The sequence below is a fragment of the Oncorhynchus mykiss genome, chromosome 12 (genome assembly GCF_057628025.1).
Source record: "Oncorhynchus mykiss isolate SJ-2025 chromosome 12, ASM5762802v1, whole genome shotgun sequence".
Taxonomy (NCBI): Eukaryota; Metazoa; Chordata; class Actinopteri; order Salmoniformes; family Salmonidae; genus Oncorhynchus; species Oncorhynchus mykiss.
Genome location: NC_143033.1, coordinates 5,742,097 through 5,767,500, shown reverse-complemented (window position 1 = coordinate 5,767,500; position 25,404 = coordinate 5,742,097). Strand labels below are relative to the sequence as shown.

General features: G+C 43.2%; 1 protein-coding gene across 1 annotated transcript in view; it reads right to left on the bottom strand.

Moving 5' to 3' along the window:
- dcc (DCC netrin 1 receptor) overlaps positions 1-25,404 on the bottom strand; it is a 584,728-nt gene that overhangs the window by 137,993 nt on the left and 421,331 nt on the right. Inside the window, exons 13-15 of the mRNA XM_090191568.1 lie at positions 12,293-12,434; positions 8,006-8,116; positions 6,523-6,717 (exon numbers count right to left, since the gene is read on the bottom strand). Of these exons, the coding sequence (XP_090047694.1) occupies positions 6,523-6,717; positions 8,006-8,116; positions 12,293-12,434 (448 nt within the window). The remainder of the gene's footprint in view (positions 1-6,522; positions 6,718-8,005; positions 8,117-12,292; positions 12,435-25,404) is intronic.

The window sequence follows — 25,404 nt, the reverse complement described above, 5'->3', positions numbered from 1 at the left end:
TCGGGGTCTACACACAGTGCATTGGTCGGGGTCTACACACAGTGCATTGGTCGGGGTCTACACACAGTGCATTGGTCGGGGTCTACACACAGTGCATTGGTCGGGGTCTACACACAGTGCATTGGTCGGGGTCTACAAACTTCTTCCATTAAAAATGTAAAGCTTCTTAGGGATAGGGTCTAGTTTCCTTGACTGACGTGCCCAAAGTAAACTGCCTGTTAGTCAGGCCCATATGCCAGGATATGCATATAATTGGTAGCATTGAACAGAAAACACCTTGAAGTTTCTAAAAATGTTAAAATTATGTCTGAGACTATAACAGAAGTGATATGGCAGGCAAAAATCTGAGGAAAAACCAACCGGAAATATATATATTTTTTTGAGGTCCCAAACTCTTATAATGGAAACCTGTTGTTCCTATGTAATTACGTCTCCCAGATTGCAATTCCTATGGCTTCCACTAGATGTCAACAGTCTTTGTTCAAGGTTTCAGGCTTTTGTTTTGGAAAACAAGCAAGAATTTTGAGTTTTGGTTAGGAGAGCACCGGAACAATATCAATCTTTCGCGAGCGAGGGAGAGGGTGCATGGGTTTACTAATTTTGCTTTCCTATTGAACATTCTACTTTCTGTATGAAATATTATAGTTTAATTCAATTTTAGAGTACCTGAGGATTAAATAGAAACATCGTTTGACTTGTTTGGACTAAGTTTAGCAATAACTTTTTGGAATCCTTTGTCTGCACGTTGAACGAGTGGATTACTGAAACAGACTTTTTGGGATATAAAGAAGGATTTCATCTAACAAAACGACCATTCATGTTGTAGCTGGGACCCTTGGGATTGCAAACAGAGGAAGATCTTCAAAAGTAAGTGATTTATTTAATCGCTATTTGTGATTTTGTGAAGCCTGTGCTGGTTGAAAAATATGTTGAAGTGGGGCTCCATCCTCAGACAATCGCATGCTATGCTTTCGCCGTAGAGCCTATTGTAAATCGGATAACGCAGTTAGATTAACAAGAATTTAAGCTTTTAAATGATATAAGAGACTTGTATGTTCATGAATGTTTAATATTATGATTATTTATTGGAATTGCGTTCCCTCCAATTTCACCGGATGTTGTCGGCTGGTGTCCCGCTAGCAGCTGTCCCTATGAGCGATGGAGGCCACTGTGTTCTTGGGGAACTTCAATGCTGCAGAAATGTTTCGGTACCCTTCCCCTGATCTGTGCCTTGAAACAATCCTGTCTCGGAGCTCTACGGACAATTCCTTTGACCTAATGGCTTGGTCTTTGCTCTGACATGCACAGTCAATCGTGGGACCTTTATATAGACAGGTGTGTGCCTTTCCAAATCATGTCCAATTCAATTGGACTCCAATCAAGTTGTAGAAACATCGCAAGGATGATGATTGGAAACAGGATGTACTGGAGCTCAATTTGGGGTCTCAAAGTGTCTGAAGAAAAACTGTGTGGGGTAATTTTGTTTTAGATGGATGAGGATTTTGTTTTTTAAATCAATTTTAGATTAAGGCTGTAGCGTACAGCAAAATGTGAAAAATAAAGTCAAGGGGTCGGAATACTTTGTTTGTTTCAAAGTAGATTTGTTGAAGAAGAACCTCTGTGTGACCCTGATTTAGCAGGTCAAATGGGAACATACAGTACAGAACATAGCCCAGAGATAATAATATAATCCATGGCTTTATTCTTTATTTACATTGATACAGCATCTCTAAACAGTCCAGAATCAGACTTAGATGTGATGAGAAGTAGAGTCTAGAGATTATCACACTGTTTACTACAGCTTTTAAACACACGGGAGCTTTCAGAGAAGAGTACGGTTCTGAAAATAAACTGCCGTGACAGTCACAAGGCCTGGAGAGAACACAGCATTTACGTTCCTCACTGACACGGTCTCTACTTCAAGTCCCCCAGAGCTAAATCTTCTCCCAGAATAAGTCCACACCGTTTAGACAGAACAAAAAAAAAAAAACAGCACGCAGAGTGGGTTGTCTCTCTCACAGCGCAGCTAGACAGCGACTAACTCAAGTGGCTCTCGTTTCTAAACCACTCACATCAAAAAACTGACCCTTCCTGCATTAGGTTTATGACATAGACAGTTAAAGCAAAAATAGATTTCACTATATAATATAATATATAATATACAGTATATAACATTTCAGATTGATCTTAATGTAACAGTATAACTTTAGACCCTCGCCCATACTCGGGCGCGAACCAGGGACCCTCTGCACACATCAACAACAGTCACCCTCGAAGCATCGTTACCCATCGCGCCACAAAATCCACGGCCCTTGCAGAGCAAAGGGAACTACTACTTCAAGGTCTCAGAGCAAGTGAGGTCACCGATTGAAACGCTATTTAGCGCGCACCACCGCTAACTAAGCTAGCCGTTTCACATCCGTTACAACAGCTCTACCCTTTGTCCTTTACAAAACAAAAACATATCCAATACAAAGAGTTATCCTGGACCCACCATATCCATATAACATAGAACACTGCTGTTTTCTAATCATTATTGTTTCTATTTTACAGTAGAGGTGTTTATGGTCATACTCCTGTGCTCTTGTGGGGGTTCTCTAGTTTGTTATGGTAGCTCCCATCCTCCAACCCTGTTAACTCTGAGCCCTGTCAATAAGGATTGTTGCCCCAGAGAGCATGTATCTACAGCTAGGAAGACAGAGAGAGACAGAGAGACAGACGGAGTGTGAGAGAGTGAGAGAGCGAGAGAGACAGAGAGACAGAGAGATGGAGAGAGATGGAGAGAGAGAGAGAGAGATAGACAGAAAGAGAGAGAGAGAGAGAGAGAGAGAGAGAGAGAGAGAGAGAGAGTGTATAGATACAGGGAGAGGAACCTGTAAAATCACGGAGAGTAATAGATTGGTATATCGACAGACCAACAGACAGACCTATCGGTCCATCTTCCATCCAGAGGTTCTCCCGTCTTTCACGGTCTAAATTGAATCTCCATGGGAACATCAGACACGAAGTACCTACTTCTTGATTTAAGGTTATTTTTTTTAAACCACATGACGTTCAATATTGAAACCATGGCAACTGACTGGCGGTTAGTTGGTGGGACACCGTTTGAAATGTTGTTGGTGCGGAGGCCCATTTGTCAGAGCCGGTTAGTTGTGAAGATCGATCTTTAAAATAAGAGCAGCAGTATGTTTGAGAGATAATTACTAACAAAGTTTACTGAGTTAGAAAAAAAAACAAACAGAATTGTGTCAGTTTCATTTGTATGAACCGCATCTTCTTCTCTGAAGAAATGTGATTCTTCTAGCTGGTGCCGCGTGTATCTGTGTCTGTTAGCTAGACAGGAAACCAACACATCAATTAACACACGTGCTCTGATGTTTCCTCCCAGAAATGACAGACACGTGTATAAATGATAACGTAATAAATAATATATTGTACGCATAGTATAGTAAGCTCTCGGTGTCGTGTGCTCCGACACGGTGTTGATGTTCATGTCTATTCATTATGGAGCTAGAATCGAATCGTAGAAGGGTGCTTCAGCTGCATATTCATATTCATAATTATTTTTGTCTCCTTCCTTATGCAAATTGGTTGTGCTTTTTTTTTGTAAATCAAATTTACACAAAGCGATTAATTATTACTCTCCTGTTAAATAATGAATTATAATTAATTAGTTCATCATAATACAAGAAATTTGGTTTGACAGAACTAAAAATAACTTGCCTTTAGAATCAATAAAATGATTTCACATTGATGACCAGTATTAAAAATAATCAAAACAAACAGAGTTCTTAACATACAAAAGGAGAATTCCTTTGACATAGTTCTATGACCACCAGTATTAGAAAATCCTTTTACTCCCAGACTAGTAAATTGTGACCATTGTATTTGTGTCCTGCTGGTCCAATCAGAAGCCTCCTCGGGTCCACTACCACTCACTCTGAGAAGGTCAACACTGACTGAAGACTTACAGCGGTGTCATCGACGCTAGTGTCACGGAGTTCAGATTCGTGTCATCTTTTTCATGCCAGATCATTACAGCTACACTATAAAATGTCGTATGTCAAGACAACCTGTCTTCAACAGCTGTTTGGCTAATCTTAAACTCTGGATATGGGCTCGTCGTAAAGAATCTTCCATACATGTCCTGTCAAAGGACCATAGAGAGGTCAGATAACTCTCTAAGGAGTGGTGAATGAATCGCAACTGATCCATGATGACATTCTCGTCTCAGCTAGTCTCCCAGAAGATTTACACACGTCCGCGTACTGCATTTTCCCATGCATAATACCGTGTATAGATTACCCTTACAGAGCATGTGCAGTAGTCATCTATTCAGACATCCACTACTTCTCAGACAGAGCCTGGGTTGTTGACACATTTACCCAGAGCCGTTGTGCGTTCTACTGTATCGTCAGGCTCAGGTAGCCTAGCGGTTAGAACCAACCGTTCTACTGTATTGTCAGGCTCAGGTAGCCTAGTGGTTAGAACCAACCGTTCTACTGTATTGTCAGGCTCAGGTAGCCTAGCGGTTAGAACCAACCATTCTACTGTATTGTCAGGCTCAGGTAGCCTAGTGGTTAGAACCAACCGTTCTACTGTATTGTCAGGCTCAGGTAGCCTAGCGGTTAGAACCAACCATTCTACTGTATTGTCAGGCTCAGGTAGCCTAGCGGTTAGAACCAACCGAAAGGACGCCAGTTGGAATCCTCGAGCGTGATCAAAAATCGGTTGAGGAACTTTTTTAAAGTCTTTTTTTTTTTAACCCCTTTTTCTCCCCAGTTTCCTGGTATCCAATTGTTTTGAGTAGCTACTATCTTGTCTCATCGCTACAACTCCCGTACGGGCTCGGGAGAGACGAAGGTTGAAAGTCATGCGTCCTCCGATACACAACCCAACCTTCTTAACACTTGTGAATGCCAAGTGTCACATCTGGAGGAAACCTGGCACCATCCCTATGGTGAAGTATGGTGTTGGCAGCATCAAGCTGTGGGGATGTTTTTCAGTGGCAGGGACTGGGAGACTAGTCAGGATCGAGGGAAAGATGAACGGAGCAAAGTACAGAGAGATGCTTGATGAAAACCTGCTCAGGACCATAGACTGGGACAAAGGTTCACCTTGCAGCAGGACAACGACCCTAAGCACACAGCCAAGACCACACAGGTGAGGCCCTCGGGACAAGTCTCTGAATGTCCTTGAGTGGCCCAGCCAGAGCCCGGACTTGAACCCGATCGAACATCTCTGGAGAGACCTGAAAATAGCTGTGCAGCGACACTCCCCATCCAACCTGTCAGTGATTGAGAGGATCCGCATAGAAGAATGGGAGAAACTCCCCAAATACAGGTGTGCCAAGCTTGTAGCGTCACACCTAAGAAGAATTGAGGCTGTAATCGCTGCCAAAAGTGCTTCAACAAAGTACTGAGTAAAGGGTCTGAATACTTACGTAAATGTGACATTACAGTTTTTTAATTTTTTACAAATTAGCCAAAATAAAAAAAAAACAGTTTTTGCTTTGTCATTATGAGGTATTGTGTGGAAATTGATTACGATTTTTTAAATCCATTTTAGAATAAGTCTGTAAAGTATCAAAATGTGGAAAAAGTCAAAAGGTCTGAATACTTTCTGAATGTCACTGTACTTTTTGTCCTTCCTGTGACATCGGGTGCTATAGGTGTCCTAGGGGGCAGGTAGTTTGCCCCCAGTGATGTGTTGGGCAGACCGCACCACCCTCTGGAGAGTCCTATGTCCTCCGAAGGCACCGTAAATGGGTGCGTGCTCAGCACGGCCTTTCCCATAGTCCACAATCAGATCCTTTGTATTGCTGACCCTGAGGGAGAGGTTGTTGTCCTGGCAACACACTGCCAGGTCTCTGTCTTCCCCCCTATAGGCTGTCTCATTGTCGTCGGTTATTAGGCCTACCACAGTTGTGTCGTCGGCAAACACAGTGATGGTGCGTCCAGTACAGTAGGGGACTTAGCACGCACCCTTGAGGGGCCCCTCTGTTGAGGGTCAGTGTAGCGGATGTGTTGTTGCCAACCCTCACCACCTGGTGGTGGGGGGGGGGGGGGGTGGGGTCAGGAAGTCCAGCATCCAGTCGTAGTAACCAGACTGGTACCATGTTCAGTATGCAGTACTACCCCTAACCAGACCATGTTCAGTATGCAGTACTACCCCTAACCAGACTGGTACCATGTTCAGTATACAGTACTACCCCTAACCAGACTGGTACCATGTTCAGTATACAGTAATACCCCTAACCAGACCATGTTCAGTATGCAGTACTACCCCTAACCAGACTGGTACCATGTTCAGTATGCAGTAATACCCCTAACCAGGCCATGTTCAGTATGCAGTACTACCCCTAACCAGACTGGTACCATGTTCAGTATGCAGTAATACCCCTAACCAGACCATGTTCAGTATACAGTACTACCCCTAACCAGACTGGTACCATGTTTAGTATACAGTACTACCCCTAAGCAGACCATGTTCAGTATACAGTACTACCCCTAGAGAACTCACCTAGGTTTTCTATGGCGTAGTATCGCTGCTTACTGTCCACCCTGACCGTCTCAGCGTAGGGACTTCCTACTCCGTAGCCAATGATGTAACCCCGTACTAGGATGTTGGGATTGAGGGGAGGAGTCCAGCTCATGATGATGCTGTTGGGCAATGGTCGGACGTGGAGGGAACTCGGCTGGTTCGGGACTTGGCTCTCTGGAAAGACAATAAGAAAATAAAAAATATGACAACATGACTTTATCGTCCAATGATCTGCTTTATTTCAACACATCCCAGACACACCCACACCCACAGACAGACAGACAGACAGACAGACAGACAGACACTCTTAGAAAAAACACACACACACACACACACACAGACACTCTTAGAAAAAACTGGCAATAAAGAACATAATGCCTGGCAGCCTGCTAACACAGAACATAATGACTGGCAGCCTGCTAACACAGAACATAAGGACTGGCTTACTGATAACACAGAACACAATGACTGGCAGCCTGCTAACACAGAACATAATGACTGGCAGACTGGCAGCCTGCTAACACAGAACATAATGACTGGCAGCCTGCAAACACAGAACATAAGGACTGGTTTACTGTTAACACAGAACACAATGACTGGCAGCCTGCTAACACAGAACATAATGACTGGCATACTGGCAGCCTGCTAACACAGAACATAATGACTGGCAGCCTGCTAACACAGAACATAATGACTGGCAGCCTGCTAACACAGAACATAAGGACTGGCTTACTGATAACACAGAACACAATGACTGGCAGCCTGGAAGTCAACCCAGCATGGCCTCAGGAACTACAGATCTGTAAGTCAACCCAGCATGGCCTCAGGAACTACAGATCTGTAAGTCAACCCAGTCTCTCTCTGTCTCTGTCTCTGTCTCTCTCTCTGTCTCTGTCTCTCTGTCTCTCTCTCTGTCTCTCTCTCTCTCTGTCTCTCTCGCCACCCCTCTCTCTTTGTTTCTCTCTCTGTCTCTGTCTCTCTCTCGCTCTCTCTCTGTCTCTCTCTCTCTCTGTCTCTGTCTCTGTCTCTCTGTCTCTCTCTCTCTGTCTCTCTCTCTGTCTCTGTCTCTCTCTCTGTCTCTGTCTCTCTGTCTCTCTCTCTGTCTCTCTCTCTCTCTGTCTCTCTGTCTCTCTCGCCACCCCTCTCTCTTTGTTTCTCTCTCTGTCTCTGTCTCTGTCTCTCTCTCTCTCTCTCTCTGTCTCTCTCTCTCTCTCTCTCTGTCTCTGTCTCTGTCTCTGTCTCTCTGTCTCTCTCTCTCTGTCTCTCTCTCTCTCTCCACCCCTCTCTCTTTGTTTCTCTCCCCCCCCCCCAGGGAATAGAGAGGAAGAGGAGGAGGGGAGGTCTCTATCCCAAATGGCACCCTATTCCCTATATAGTGCACTACTTTAGACCAGAGCCAATAGGTTGTCATTTGGAAGCAGACGAGAAGAGACGGACTGGAGTGTAAATTAAGTGTCTTTACCGTCCAGGTCATTCTCTGGCGTCTCGGCGGTGAACCACTCGCTGGCCGGGCCCGTGCCGTTAGCTGTCATGGCCGAGACCTGGAAACTGTACTGACTGCCTTTCTCCAGGTCTGAGGAGAGAGGGGAAACATGACAACCACACCGAGAGACGTTAAACACACACACACACACACACACACACACAACACACACACACACACACACACACACAACACACACACACACACACACACACACGCACGCGCACACACAACACGCGCACACGCACATGCACACACACACACACACACACACACACACACACACACACACACACACACACACACACACAACACACACACACACACACACAACACACACACACACAGTGGTGCAGCGTCTGGATGGTTGAGTGGTAACATTCATCACACCACACACATAGTTGTGGGTTCAACCCACATTGTGTCATCGTAAATAAGAGTTTGTTTTAGCACTCAATCTCCCATAAGCCACCAAAATCATCTCTGTGTTCATTGTTAGTGGGCAGCATGTCTTTCAAAAGCTGAATGTTCTTTTACTGAATTACAGACGTATTCGGAGGTGAGTTTGGGACGTCACTCATCCCTATTCTCTTCAGATGATCATAAAATCCCCTCTATCTTCTACTTGGAGACAAAACAGGTCTTATTATCGCCGACAGACAGACAGACAGACAGCCAGCCCTGACAAGCCCAGGAGGAGAGTGTTATGGGAATGCATCCCAAATGGCACCCTGTTCCTTATAGAATGGCACCCTATTCCTTATATAGTGCACTAATTGTGACCTAAGCCTTGGTCTAAAGTAGTGAACTAAATCAGGAATCAGCTGTCATTTGGGACACAGACCCGAGGATTAGAAGAGCACACAAAGCTGGCCTGAAATGAGTTTCCACTAGGACAGGAGGCCCATCTGAGATATTCATCAGCAAACTAATGAAAAGGAATATCATTTCCATGCAAACTCAGCATTCAAATTGACATAATACATTATGGCAGTAAAATAAACAGCAAGCTATCTCTGTTGTGGTGTGGTGAAGTCCCCCCCCCCCCCCCCCCCCCCCGCCCTTAACACCGCTGAGGCCAAATATCCCTGGTCTGTCTCAGACGCTTCGAAAAAGAGCCATTTGTTTCGTTCTTCCTTTCATAAGAGTCTCCCATTAAGAGAACACAGCCACGTCCCAAATTATAAACTATTGCCTATATAGTGCACTACTTTAGACCAGAGCCCTATGGAACCCTATTCCCTACATAGTGCACTACTTTAGACCAGAGCCCTATGGAACCCTATTCCCTATATATACATCCACCCTCAGGTTTTTGGCAAAGGACACTTTTCAGCGGGAGCTGTCCCGATCGGCATCTCCTCAGCAAAACAAACTTTAACACACAATTTCCATTCACCACACACACACAACAAGGTTGAGAGTCAAGTGGGGTTTCTTTGCCCCATCAATGAGTTCCCAAGCAACCTACGAACAGAGCAATAGATGGCCCACCACATCGCCATAGAAACACCATCCATAAAAACGAGTTCAACCCTGTGAACAGAAAAAAGCTTCCTCTCTTAACGTGCAGGTGATAGGTTATGTGTTGTTGGACGACACCCCCTCCGAGGAAGGAGCGGTTGAGGATGGATGACTTATTGGTGAGCGTTAACTACTCATTTGATGTGATTGTTCCACTGTTAAAAGCAACTTGAATTGTCCCAATGGTTCATCTCTTTGTAGCTATGTTTTTCAAATAAAACATTTTGATTGCACTCAACCTCAATTTCAGTCTCAGACAAGTTTCTATTTTTGTAATATTTTTAGTTTCCTGTTGCGCCGTTGTCGGCTATTCCATGGTACGGCGTTGTGTTCCAACACAGGCTTTAAAATGGAGGATTGTGACCATATATGGGTTTTAATTTTGGGAATGTCTCAAAATGCAAAAGGCCAAGGTCGTTGCATGAGAACTGAGGCTGAGAACAATTGGTATTTATTATCGTTTTTTATTTATCTCAGCAGCATCCCGTCCTGCATCCCACTGCTGGCTTGCTTCTGAAGCTAAGCAGGGTTGGTCCTGGTCAGTTCCTGGATGGGAGACCAGATGCTGCTGAAAGTGGTGTTGGAGGGCCAGTAGAAGGCACTCTTTCCTCTGGTCTAAAACATATTTCAAATCCCAGGGCAGTGATTGGGGACACTGCCCTGTGTAGGGTGTCGTCTTTCGGATGGGATGTTAAACGGGTGTCCTGACTCTCTGAGGTCATTAAAGATCCCATGGCACTTATCGTAAGAGTAGGGGTGTTAACCCTGGTGTACTGGCTACATTCCCAATCTGGCTCTCATACCATCATGGTCACCTAATCATCCCCAGTTTACAATTGGCTCATTCACCCCCCCCCCCCTCCTCCTCCTCTCCCCTGTAACTATTCCCCAGGTCGTTGCTGTAAATGAGAATGTGTCCTCAGTCAACTTACCTGGTAAAATAAAATCTCCTACCTGTACAGGCATAGTAGGATTGTTTGATATATCACTTTTTTATTGCGTACAAACATTCTAAATTCCGTTTGTAAGTAGTATTCTAGAATAGTATCTACGCAATATTGATCAATGAGACCACAGGTGTGAAAAGCTCTTAGAGATTTACCCAGAAAGACTCACAGCTGTAATCACTCTTAGAGATTTACCCAGAAAGACTCACAGCTGTAATCACTCTTAGAGATTTACCCAGAAAGACTCACAGCTGTAATCACTCTTAGAGATTTACCCAGAAAGACTCACAGCTGTAATCACTCTTAGAGATTTACCCAGAAAGACTCACAGCTGTAATCACTCTTAGAGATTTACCCAGAAAGACTCACAGCTGTAATCACTCTTAGAGATTTACCCAGAAAGACTCACAGCTGTAATCACTCTTAGAGATTTACCCAGAAAGACTCACAGCTGTAATCGCTCTTAGAGACTTACCCAGAAAGACTCACAGCTGTAATCGCTCTTAGAGACTTACCCAGAAAGACTCACAGCTGTAATCGCTCTTAGAGACTTACCCAGAAAGACTCACAGCTGTAATCACTCTTAGAGATTTACCCAGAAAGACTCACAGCTGTAATCGCTCTTAGAGACTTACCCAGAAAGACTCACAGCTATAATAGCTCTTAGAGACTTACCCAGAAAGACTCACAGCTGTAATCGCTCTTAGAGACTTACCCAGAAAGACTCCCAGCTGTAATCGCTCTTAGAGACTTACCCAGAAAGACTCCCAGCTGTAATCACTGCCAAAGGTGCTTCGAACATGTATTGACTACTTATGTAAATGAGATATTTCATTCACATTTGGAAAACATTTAAAATGTAAAAAAAACATGTTTTTACTTTGTCATTATGGTTATTATGAATCGATTTTGAATTCAGTCCAACACAACAAAATGTGGAATAAGTCAAGGGAAATGAATACTTTCCCCAGGCACTGTACCATACGTCTAACCTGTAAACAAGTATCAGGAGACTCACCTGTGAACAGGTATCAGGAGACTCACCTGTGAACAGGTATCAGGAGACTCACCTGTGAACAGGTACCAGGAGACTCACATGTGAACAGGTACCAGGAGACTCACCTGTGAACAGGTACCAGGAGACTCACCTGTGAACAGGTACCAGGAGACTCACCTGTGAACAGGTACCAGGAGACTCACCTGTGAACGGGTACCAGGAGACTCATCTGTGAACAGGTATCAGGAGACTCACCTGTGAACAGGTACCAGGAGACTCACCTGTGAACAGGTACCAGGAGACTCACCTGTGAACGGGTACCAGGAGACTCATCTGTGAACAGGTATCAGGAGACTCACCTGTGAACAGGTACCAGGAGACTCACCTGTGAACAGGTACCAGGAGACTCACCTGTGAACAGGTACCAGGAGACTCACCTGTGAACGGGTACCAGGAGACTCATCTGTGAACAGGTATCAGGAGACTCACCTGTGAACAGGTATCAGGAGACTCACCTGTGAACAGGTACCAGGTGACTCACCTGTGAACAGGTAGGAGACTCACCTGTGAACAGGTATCAGGAGACTCACCTGTGAACAGGTATCAGGAGACTCACCTGTGAACAGGTATCAGGAGACTCACCTGTGAACAGGTACCAGGAGACTCACCTGTGAACAGGTACCAGGAGACTCACCTGTGAACAGGTATCAGGAGACTCACCTGTGAACAGGTATCAGGAGACTCACCTGTGAACAGGTATCAGGAGACTCACCTGTGAACAGGTACCAGGAGACTCACCTGTGAACAGGTACCAGAAGTTGTTAGGTTCGATGGCCTCCTGGTCTCCTCGTCGGCCGGTCTTCCGGTGTCGGAGCTTGTAGCCGGTGATGAACCCGTTCTGGCTGTTGGGAGGAGGGGGCTGCCAGCTCACCTTAATGCTCTGAGACACAGTCAGGGGAGAGGACACATGTTTACAATGTACATGTGGTTCCTGTGGGAATTGAACCCACAACCTTGTTTTGCTAGAGCCACTAACAAAGCCGTGCATGACCACCAGATTTAACACATTCCCACTGAGTGTACAAAACATTAGGAACACCTTCCTAATATTGATTTGCACCCCCTTTTGCCCTCAAAAGAGCTTCAATTCGTCGGAGCATGGACTCTACAAGGTGTTGAAAGTGTTCCACAGGGATGCTAGCCCATGTTGGCTCCAATGCGTCCCACTTTTGTGTCAAGTTGGCTGGATGTCCTTTGGGTGGTGGACCATTCTTGAAACACACAGGAAACTGTTGATCGTGAAAAACCCAGCAGCTTTGCAGTTCTTGACATTAACCGGTGCGCCTGGCACCTACTACCAAAGCACGTTCAAAGACGTTTAAATATTTTGTCTTGCCCATTCACCCTCTGAATGGCAAACATACACAATCCATGTCTCAATTGTCTCAGGGCTTATAAACCCTTCTTTAACCCATCTCCTCCCCTTCATCTTTAACCCGTCTCCTCCCCTTCATCTACACTGATTGAAGTGGATTTAACAAGTGACGTCAATAAGGGATCATATCTTTCACCTGGATTCACCTGGTCAGTCTGTCATGGAAAGAGCAGGTGTTCTTAATGTTTTGTACACTCAATGTATATAACACCTGATTTAGCAACATACAGTGGCATTCGGAAAGTTTTCAAACCCCATGATTTTTCCACCTTGTGTTACATTACAGCCTTATTCTAAAATGGATGCAATTGTTTTTTTCCTCCCCTCATCAAGTAACATTAAAACAATGTCAAGACCATAACACTGTAACAACGTCAATACCATAACACTGTAACAATGTCAATACCATAACACTGTAACAACGTAAATACCATAACACTGTAACAATGTCAATACCATAACACTGTAACAATGTCAATACCATAACACTGTTACAACGTCAATACCATAACACTGTTACAACGTCAATACCATAACACTGTTACAACGTCAATACCATAACACTGTTACAACGTCAAGACCATAACACTGTTACAACGTCAATACCATAACACTGTTACAACGTCAATACCATAACACTGTTACAACGTCAATACCATAACACTGTTACAACGTCAATACCATAACACTGTTACAACGTCAATACCATAACACTGTAACAATGTCAATACCATAACATCAAATGCATCATGGGATAAAGAAGTGTCTTGTACTGACCTCATCTACCCCACACTATGTTGTACTGACCTCATCTACCCCACTATGTTGTACTGACCTCATCTACCCCACTATGTTGTACTGACCTCATCTACCCCACTATGTTGTACTGACCTCATCTACCCCACTATGCAGATGGCCAGGCTTGACAAATCTTTAAATGTGTAAAATATAAATCATGTCTTTTCACTGAAACAGCTTAAATAAGAGAAACAGAATCTTCATGATAAAAATCCTGACAGGAAGAGGAGGGATTCCATCTGGGCTGGCTTGGATTCAATCTCCAAACATTTTACATTTACATCTTAGTTATTTAGCAGAACCTCTCATCCAGAGTGATTTACAGTTAGTGAGTGCAGACACGTTCATACTGGTCCCCTGTGGGAATCGAACCCAGAACCCCTGGTGTTGCAAGCACTATGCTCTTCTAACTGAGCTACACTGGACGCAAAACAAGTTACAAGTATTGCACAATATATTACAAAACAATAACATTTTGATTATCTCTTAGAGCAGCTCAGACGTTGGCGAAATCCAATTAAGGATTACAGTATCTCCATAACGGCAGTGAAGGTGCATAATTATGTGTACTGCCCAGACTTCTTCTACACTAAATAAACACTGAGTGTACAAAACATTAAGAACACCTGCTCTTTCCAATGACAAAGGCCGACCGGTTTAATCCAGCTGAAAAAGCTAGGATCTCTTATTGATCCAGTGTTTTGTAAACGGACACTTTGACGTTATGTAAATCTATCTATAGCATATTATGAAAATGGGATTTAATGTATAAGGGTATGTAAATGTCCTAGTTAAAAATAATAAGTAACTACCGGTAATTCAATTAAACATTTAAAACAAATCATATATATATATATATATATATATTATACATGCATTTGTCATGGATGTCTCTGTATCTAATGGTGCAGAATGATGTCCTTTAATTTGGCTTGTTGAGACAAGACGAGGAACGCGTTCATTGATTCGACAGAGTCCCTGCAGCGTCAACAGTCTTGCTTTGTCTTCTTCGTCTTTCATTCCAGTAATGAACCAACATCTCCTTTCTCTCGTCAAAGGTTAAAGGTTACAAAACGAAAATAGAAAAAAAGAGACAGGGGTGGGGGGGGGATCTGTAGACGTGTCAAACACGACTCTTCATATCCCTCCAGTTCTGCCATCGTGTCATGGGTTCTGCTTCGTGCAAACAGACACCTACAGTACTGAACGCTCTGATTAGTAAAAAAAAACCTTTCTGAAATCCAGGAGCAGTCAGTTGTGAGTGCATCCCAAATGGAAACCCTATTCCCTACATAGTGCACTACTTCTGACCGGGGCCCATTAGGGAATAGGGTGCCATTTGTGACACATTCGTTACCTAGTAGACCCTGGTGCCTGTGAGACTGTGAAGGAATGCTATCGTATGTTTAACGACTGTCACATTGACTCAAACATGTCTCGTGTTACTGCCAGTTGTGCGTACACACACACACACGCACACACACGCACACACACACACGCACGCGCGCACGCACGCGCACAAACACACACACACACACGCACGCACGCACACACGCACGCACGCACGCACACACGCACACGCATGCACACGCACGCACACGCACGCACACAATGGCCAAGTGTGCCATCTGCAGAGGAGAGGGAGCCTGTTAACATGCAAATAAACCAATTAGAATTCACACGACACAGCTGCCAATGCATCCAGTCCAGTCTGATCCAGTCTGATCTACGTGCTGCTGCCTTGGATCATACCTTGGCACCCTATGACCTAGGAAGTGCACTACTTTTGACTAGAGCTCTATGGGAACTCTATTGGTCCTGGGTAAAAGTAGTGCACTAAATAGGTAATTGGTTGCAATTTGGGATTGCCCTTCTCTTTCGATCTCTTTCTCAATGTTTTTCTGGGATAGTTTAGTCAGGTCTGGGCCAATCTAACGATCTCTTTCTCAATGTTTTTTCTTCTTTGGCTCGATCCCTGCGTTTCTCTCCCCGCGGCTTCTCAGCAGGTATTGGAGGAGAAGGTCAGAGGACAGGGGAGGAACTTTGGAAACAGGTTGCAAGGAATGAAGCAAAGACAATTAAGAAAGAGGCGCATCAGAGACTTTAAGCATGTAGAACCACAATCCTTCACTTCCCAGCTATCCAGATTTTGTGTCCCTGGCCTGCCGTGCTTTGTATTCTTAGATTTCTACTAGCCCGGGTAACATTCGGACCCATGCGATGTTTGAATAGACAACATTTCACTGGCTTGCTAGGCTGAACCCTGATACATTTTCTACTAGCCTAGTCAGAATAGTACTAGCCTCTGGCTAGCGGACTGGCTTCATTTCCATCCCTGCATCCGTCCATGTTTCTTCATCTTGTCAGATATACAGACAGGCACCGAGGCGACCCCTGAGGCAGCCCCAATCCTCTCTCAGATCAAGTTGAGCGTGTTCAATATTCATCTTGTGTAACCCTCGTGGATATAGAAGAATCTATTAACATTTACAGCCACCTGTTCCCTCGTTCAGACCATGATCTTAATTGATTACAACAGGCTTGATTGCTGTAAAGGGAGGCTCGTTGGAGCTCTCTGTGTGTGTATGTGCGTTTTTGTGTGTGTGTGTGTGGGTGGGTGGGTCTCTCTCTCTCTCTGTGCTAAAGCTCTGGAAGCCTCTGGAGGTTGGAATGGTGGCATGGTGGTGATTAAGAGAATGGCAAACACACAGAGACACACACACACACACACACATGCACACATACACACATACACACACGCACACTGATTGAATGACAAGCAGTAAGTGTCATTTGGCCTTATTGTACCAGCACTAATTGCTCCACTAAGAAAAGCACAGGGGGAAATCTGCCCGGATACAAGGGAGGACAGGGAAGACTGTAGCAGGCAAATTAGCCATTAGATTCACCCCCAGTGAATTAAATAGTAATGTATACATGCATTTTAAATTATATTATACTTCATGTATGACACAACATATTAATTATAGGAAGCTGAAATGGGTAACGAGAGACTATGAGTTGTCTGCAAATGGAAACCTTTTAGGACAATAATTCCCTCTTTGCACCAACAACAACAATAACAAGCTGGTTGTCATCTTAGCCCATAGACAGCCATGGAGAGAATTCACCTCATGTTGACGGTAGTAGATAGGAAGAGAACATAAAAGTCTACAGGTCTACATTATGTTCTATAGTCTACATTATGTTATATAGTCTACATTATGTTTTATAGTCTACAATATGTTTTATAGTCTACATTATGTTATATAGTCTACATTATGTTATATAGTCTACATTATGTTTTATAGTCTACATTATGTTATATAGTCTACATTATGTTCTGTAGTCTACATTATGATATAGGGGTCTACATTATGTTCTATAGTCTACATTATTTTCTATAGTCTACATTATGATCTATAGTCTACATTATGTTTTATAGTCTACATTATGATCTATAGTCTACATTATGTTTTATAGTCTACATTATTTTCTATAGTCTACATTATGATCTATAGTCTACATTATGTTTTATAGTCTACATTATGTTCTATAGTCTACATTATGTTTTATAGTCTACATTATGGTCTATAGTCTACATTATGTTTTAGGGGTCTACATTATGATTTAGAGGTCTACATTATGTTTTAGAGGTCTACATTATGTTTTATAGTCTACATTATGTTCTATAGTCTACATTATGTTTTATAGTCTACATTATGTTTTATAGTCTACATTATGTTATATAGTCTACATTATGTTATATAGTCTACATTATGATCTATAGTCTACATTATGTTTTAGAGGTCTACATTATGTTTTATAGTCTACATTATGTTATATAGTCTACATTATGTTATATAGTCTACATTATGTTTTTAGTCTACATTATGTTCTACAGGTCTTCATTATGTTTTAGAGGTCTACATTATGATCTATAGTCTACATTATGATCTATAGTCTACATTATGTTCTATAGTCTACATTATGTTATATAGTCTACATTATGTTATATAGTCTACATTATGTTCTATAGTCTACATTATGTTTTATAGTCTACATTATGTTTTATAGTCTACATTATGTTATATAGTCTACATTATGTTATATAGTCTACGTTATGTTATATAGTCTACGTTATGTGCTATAGGGCTACATTATGTTGTCAATGTCTATAGGGAAAAACAATCAACAAAGCACACCCTGAATGTGTATTTAATATCTCTATGGCTGTCTATAAATCAGGCAGGCACTAGACACGATGTCTGATTTTGCCATTCATATCACAGACCAAAAAAATGTGATTTACTCAATCTACTTAATCTTCAAATGGACACAAGTGTCAAATTAGAATAATCTACCTGCGAAGGGAGATGATTGATTGGTAGATTAAGCCAATGCCTCTGCACCGTGAGTTTCTCCCGGCTCTCTCTATTGGCTAACAAAGGGCCAAGTTTGACACGTTGGTCCAACAGACTCTTCACGCATTTGGGCGGTTTCTGGGAATGAAATTATTCCACAATTGGAAAAGAGAAAGGCCTTTGCTTAAATGCTGTGACGTAAATACTGCAATGCAGAGTGAGATTTGAGTCTCTGTGGATTCTATCCACTCTTTATTTATCTGTACTAGGGCAGGTTGCCATTGCTGAGGAAATCCTCCCTAAAACCTATTTATATTCAAATTCAGTTGACCTTGCAATGTGCTAGGCTACACAGAGTCACGGCCTCTTTTAAAACTTCACACAGACAGAGTATTATTAGTTTTAAAACTTATACCTATTTATATTGTGATGAAAAGTTGAAAACATTGAATACAAATGATAATATAAGAGTTCCTGAACTTTAATGAACCTTTTAAATAAAAACATTTTGTCAAAAGATTATTTCTAAAATAGTACCTATTAACCTTCCTGTAAAAAAAAAACACGTTGAAAACTCACCGGTTCAGCAGTTATCTATCAAGTTACATTTTCATTACAATGGGTGATCTTCAGTATAATGGGTGATCTTCAGTACAACGGGTGAGTTTCATTACATTGGGTGATCTTCAGTACAATGGGTGATCTTCAGTACAATGGGTGATCTTCAGTACAATGGGTGAGTTTCATTACATTGGGTGATCTTCAGTACAATGGGTGATCTTCAGTACAATAGGTGATCTTCAGTACAATGGGTGAGCTTCAGTACAATGGGTGAGTTTCAGTAAAAATTGGGGATTTTCAGTACAATGGGTGAATTTCAGTAAAAATGGGTGATTTTCCGTACAATGGGTGTTTTTCAGTAGAAATGGGTGAACTTCAGTACAATGGGCAATTGGAGATCTTCAGTGTAGACCCAAATTGGTCTACATGGACAAGTTCTGGCCTGGTTTAGATCTTATCTGTCGGAAAGATATCAGTTTGTCTCTGTGAATGGTTTGTCCTCGGACAAATAAACTGTACATTTCGGTGTTCCTCAAGGTTCCGTTTTAGGACCACTATTGTTTTCACTATATATTTTACCTCTTGGGGATGTCATTCGAAAACATAATGTTAACTTTCACTGCTATGCGGATGACACACAGCTGTATATTTCAATAAAACGTGGTGAAGACCCAAAATTGCCCTTGCTAGAAGCATGTGTTTCAGACATAAGGAAGTGGATGGCTGCAAACGTTCTACTTTTAAACTCGGACAAAACAGAGATGCTTGTTCTAGGTCCCAAGAAACAAAGAGATCTTCTGCTGAATCTGACAATTAATCTTGATGGTTGTACAGTCGTCTCAAATAAAACTTTGAAGGACCTCGGCGTTACTCTAGGCCCTGATCCCTCATTTGACGAGCATATCAAGACTGTTTCAAGGACAGCTTTTTTCCATCTATGTAACCTTACAAAAATCAGACATTTTCTGTCCAAAAATGAAAAATCAATCAATGCTTTTGTTACTTCTAGGTTAGACTACTGCAATGCTCTACTTTCCGGCTACCCGGATAAAGCACTAAATAAACCTCAGTTAGTGCTAAATACGGCTGCTAGAATCCTGACTATAACCCCAAAATTTGATCATATTACTCCAGTGCTAGCCTCCCTACACTGGCTTCCTGTTAAGGCAAGGGCTGATTTCAAGGTTTTACTGCTAACCTACAAAGCCTTACATGGGCTTGCTCCTACCTATCTTTCTGATTTGGTCCTGCCGTACATACCTACACGTACGCTACGGTCACAAGATGCAGGCCTCCTTATTGTCCCTAGAATTTCTAAGAAAACAGCTGGAGGCAGGGCTTTCTCCTATAGAGCTCCATTTTTATGGAATGGTCTGCCTACCCATGTCAGAGACGCAAACTCGGTCTCAACCTTTAAGTCTCTACTGAAGACTCATCTCTTCAGTGGGTCATATGATTGAGTGTAGTCTGGCCCAGGAGTGTGAAGGTGAACGGAAAGGCTCTGGAGCAACGAACCACCCTTGCTGTCTCTGCCTGGCTGGTTCCCCTCTTTCCACTGGGATTCTCTGCCTCGAACCCTATTACAAGGGCTGAGTCACTGGCTCACTGGTGCTCTTTCATGCCGTCCCTAGGAGGGGTGCGTCACTTGAGTGGTTTGAGTCACTGACGTGATCTTCCTGTGTGGGTTGGCGCCACACAGGAAGTATGCTCTCTCTAATTCTCTCTCTCTTTCTCCCTTTCTTTCTCTCTCTTGGAGGACCTGAGCCCTAGGACCATGCCTCAGGACTACCTGGCATGTTGATGCCTTGCTGTCCCCTTTCCACCTGGCCGTGCTGCTGCTCCAGTTTCAACTGTTCTGCCTGCGGCTCTGGAATCCTGACCTGTTCACCGGACGTGCTACCTGTTCCAGACCTGCTGTTTTCAACTCTCTAGAGACAGCAGGGGTGGTAGAGATACTCTTAATGATCGGCAATGAAAAGCCAACTGACATTTACACCTGCGGAGCTGACTTGCTGCACCCTCGACAACTAATGTGATTATTATTATTTGACCATGCTGGTCATTTATGAACATTTGAACATCTTGGCCATGTTCTGTTATCATCTCCACTCGGCACAGCCAGAAGAGGACTGGCCACCCCTCATAGCCTGGTTCCTCTCTAGCCTGGTTCCTCTCTAGGTTTCTTCCTAGCTTTTGGCCTTTCAGGGAGTTCTTCCTAGCCACGGTGCTTCTACACCTGCATTGCTTGCTGTTTCAGGTTTTAGGCTGGGTTTCTGTACAGCACTTTGGAGATATCAGCTGATGTACGAAGGGCTATTTAAATACATTTGATTTGATTTGATTCAGTAAAATGAGTGATTTTCCGTACAATGGGTGATTTTCAGTAGAATGGGTGATTTTCAGTAAAATGGGTGATTTTCAATGGAGTGATCTTGGAGGCATGATGCACAAAAATAACACAGAAATCAAAAGGTGTGGCCTAACTATGAAATGCTTAACGGCAGGCCCTTCCCAACAACGCTGAGAGAAAGAAAATAGAAAAAAGATCAACACTAAATAATAAGAGAATTATTATTAAATTATTACCAGTACTGAGTAATGATAACTAGGCTACATTGATCTCTCTAAGGCTTTTGATACAGTTGATCATGTTATACTAAGGCAGAGATTGTCGAGTGTAGGTCATTCAGAGCATGCAGTTGCATGGTTTGCTATCTATCTGTCTGATAGAACTCAGTGCATTCAATTTGATGGGCTTATGTCTGTTAAATTGTCTGTCTTTAATGGTGTGCCCCAAGGCACTGTACTTAGTCCTCTCTTATTCACTATTTATATAAATGATTTACATAAAAATGTCCAAAATGCGCAGCTTCATTTTTATGCTGATGATACTGTAATTTACTGTTGTGCCTCGTCTCTTACAAAAGCTTTCCAGAACTTCCAGATGTTCAGTCCCAGGGTCCTTACCTTAGTCTTACATTTCGTTGTGCCACAAATCACACTCTTTACGGCAATAATTTTTGTCAAATGGACGACACTTTGCATTCTTCCACACATGTGGAAAGACATTTGTAACACAAACAAACACAGAGGAGAGTGAACGTGACACAGAGCCACGGAGACACCTAAAAGAGAGTGAATGTGACACAGAGCCACGGAGACACCTAAAAGAGAGTGAACGTGACACAGAGCCACGGAGACACAGAGCCACGGAGACACAGAGCCACGGAGACACAGAGCCACGGAGACACAGAGCGACGGAGACATAGAGCCACGGAGACACAGAGCCACGGAGACACAGATCCACGGAGACACAGAGCCACGGAGACACAGAGCCACGGAGACACCTAAAAGAGAGTGAACGTGACACAGAGCCACGGAGACACAGAGCCACGGAGACACAGAGCGACGGAGACATAGAGCCACGGAGACACAGAGCCACGGAGACACAGAGCCACGGAGACACAGAGCCACGGAGACACAGAGCCACGGAGACACAGAGCCACGGAGACATAGAGCCACGGAGACACAGAGCCACGGAGACACAGAGCCACGGAGACACGGAGACACAGAGCCACGGAGACACAGAGCCACGGAGACACAGAGCCACAGAGACACCTAAAAGAGAGTGAACGTGACACAGAGCCACGGAGACACAGAGCCACGGAGACACAGAGCCACGGAGACACCTAAAAGAGAGTGAACATGACACAGAGCCACGGAGACACAGAGCCACGGAGACACAGAGCCACGGAGACACAGAGCCACGGAGACACCTAAAAGAGAGTGAACGTGACACAGAGCCACGGAGACACAGAGCCACGGAAACACAGAGCCATGGAGACACAGAGCCACGGAGACACAGAGCCACGGAAACACAGAGCCACGGAGACACAGAGCCACGGAGACACAGAGCCACGGAGACACAGAGCCACGGAGACACCTAAAAGAGAGGCTACTTCGGTCTCATGGACATGGTTTGGGTATGAAAAGTCTGACAAGGAAACTGTCCTCTGAAAAATATGCCACAGGCCGGCCCCGACAACAGGCTCAAACACCAGTATCCTCTTTTACCACCTACGCACAAATTATGTGAAACAGTACGAAGAGAGTACCACGGATGAGACCAAAAAAGAGTACAGTTGAGTGCTCAAAACAAACCCCCAATTCAGGCGTATTTATTTTGTTTGCAACTATAGTTGAAGTGTTTTCTATTTTCCTTTTTAGATTTTATACATTCATATTTTATATTTTGTTAAAATGCTTAATTGAACATTTGCACAAAGGTACTAAATAAAAGGAGAAATAATCAAATATGAGTAAGTATTATTTTATTTGTTGAGTGTAATTCAAAACGTAATAAGAAATAGTAGTCATTTTTAATAAAATATTTATTCATTGAATTTACAGGAAATGTGCTATATCATGATATGTATCGTTATCGGGATATGAAATGACCGATATCGGGATATGAGATTTTGGTCATATCGCCCATCCCTAGATGTTCCTCTTGTCCAAGTGACGAGAGGACAGTGTGGAGTGCAATAGAGATTGCATCTGTTGAGGCGGAATGTGTGAATAGGAGTGGGTCCAGGGAGTCTGGGGTGATGGTGTTGATGTGTGTCATGACCAGCCTTTAAAAGCACTTCATGGCTACAGGTGTGAGTGCTTACGGGGTGAAAGTCATTTAGACAGGTTACCATGGAGTTCTTGAGCAAGGGGACTATGGTGGTCTGCTTGAAACATGTAGGTATTACAGAGTGGGTCAGGGAGAGGTTGAAAATGTCAGTGAAGACATTAGCCAGCTGGTCAGCACATGCTCTGAGTATGCGTCCTGGTAATTCGTCTGGCCCAGTGGCCTTGTGAATGTTAATCGGTTTTAAAGGTCTTACTCACATCGGCAGTGGCGAGTGTGATCACATAGTCGTCCCTAACCACTGATGCTCTCATGCATGTTTCAGTGTTGCTCACCTCGAAGTGAGCGTATAAGGAATTTAGCTCGTCTGATTGGCTTGTGTCACTGAGCAGCTCGCGGCTGGGTTTCCCTTTGTTAGTTTACAAGCACTGCCACACCCGATGAGCGTCAGAGCCAGTGTCCTGTATTAACGTTTGATGGTTCGTCAGAGGGTGTAGCGCGATTTCTTCTAAGCATCCGGATTAGTGTCCCACTCCTTCAAAGCAGCAGCTCTAGCTTTTAGTTCAGTGTGGATGTTGCCTGTAATCTATGGCTTCTGGTTAGGATATGTACGTACGGTCACTGTGGGGACAACGTAGTCTATGCACTTATTAATGAAACAGTCCTGTAGCTTAGCATCCGCTTCATCGGATCACTTCTGTATTGAGGTTCTTCCTGTTTGAGTTTTTGCTTGTAAACAGGAATCAGGAGAATAGAGTTATGGTCAGATTAGCCAAATGCAGGGCGAGGGAGAGCTTTGTATATGTCTCTTGTGCGCGGAGTAAAGGCGATCTAGAGTTATTTTCGCCTCTAGTTAAAAATGAGGTGAGAAGAATTTCAGTTTTTCGGAATTTAAATCACTGGCAATCTCTGAATGAGCATTTGGGGCGGCAGGGTAGCCTAGTGGTTAGAGCGTTGGACTAGTAACCGGAAGGTTGCAAGTTCAAACCCCCGAGCTGACAAGGTACAAATCTGTCGTTCTGCCCCTGAACAGGCAGTTAACCCACAGGCCGTCATTGAAAATAAGAATTTGTTCTTAACTGACTTGCTTGGTTAAATAAAGGTAAAATAAATAAAAATAATTAAAAACTTATGGCAAATCTAAAATCTAAATCCCGTTGAGTGCGATCTTTGTGCCAGCATCGGTTTGTGGTAAAAAAAAATAAACAGCTACGAAAAAATAGGGATGAAAATGTTAAATGGTAAATAGGCTTATCAGGAGCTATTCTAACGAGCAGAACCTCGAGACTTCCTTAATATTAGAAATTGAGACACACACCTGTACATAGCCCATCTGTAAAAAGCCCATCCAACAACCTCATCCCCATACTGTATGTATCTATCCGAAAGGATAGTCTCGAACGGAGCTCGTTCAGTTTGTCCTCCATTTGTTATTATGTCTCCGCAGTAGTTTGATCAGGGTGCCCACATATCGGCATCTATATCACAGTCTCTTTCTCTTCTGAGTGTCGGGGACTAGGCTCTGGTCTGGGGTGATCAGTATGTCCTGTGCAATTGACTGACATTTTTTTTCCATTGGGACAAATAAAGTCTGTAAAGTAAAGTAAATCTCAATCCCAAATCATGGTTCGTAACCGCTGTTCTGATGTCTTAGAAGCTATTTAGTTAGCTGTTGTTGACTGATATACTGTAGGTAGCAGAAGTAGGTTAGCTTAGCTATTAGCAATCACAGCTAGCAGCTAGCGAGCTAACTAACAACAAAAAACATCAAGAAGTGACAAAGCAATCGACAGAAACAAATCCCATTTGTGAAATAATCAGTCTTTATGTATTGCTGTTATAGTAAAGTGTCCTAGTAGTTCCATAATCCTTTTCAAAAATCCTTATTCCAGCCTTATTATTTTACTTGGTTAAAGCTGCTGTACGGGTAAAACAAACCAAGCCTACTAGAAAGGACGTACAGCCATACCCCATGTGGAGTTGGTTGCTTATTTGTGTGTGGCCTAGCAGGCCTAGCAGGGGCACAGAGAGAGGCTGCTTTTAAAACATTCTTAATTATATACAGTGCCTTGCGAAAGTATTCGGCCCTCTTGAACTTTGCGACCTTTGCCACATT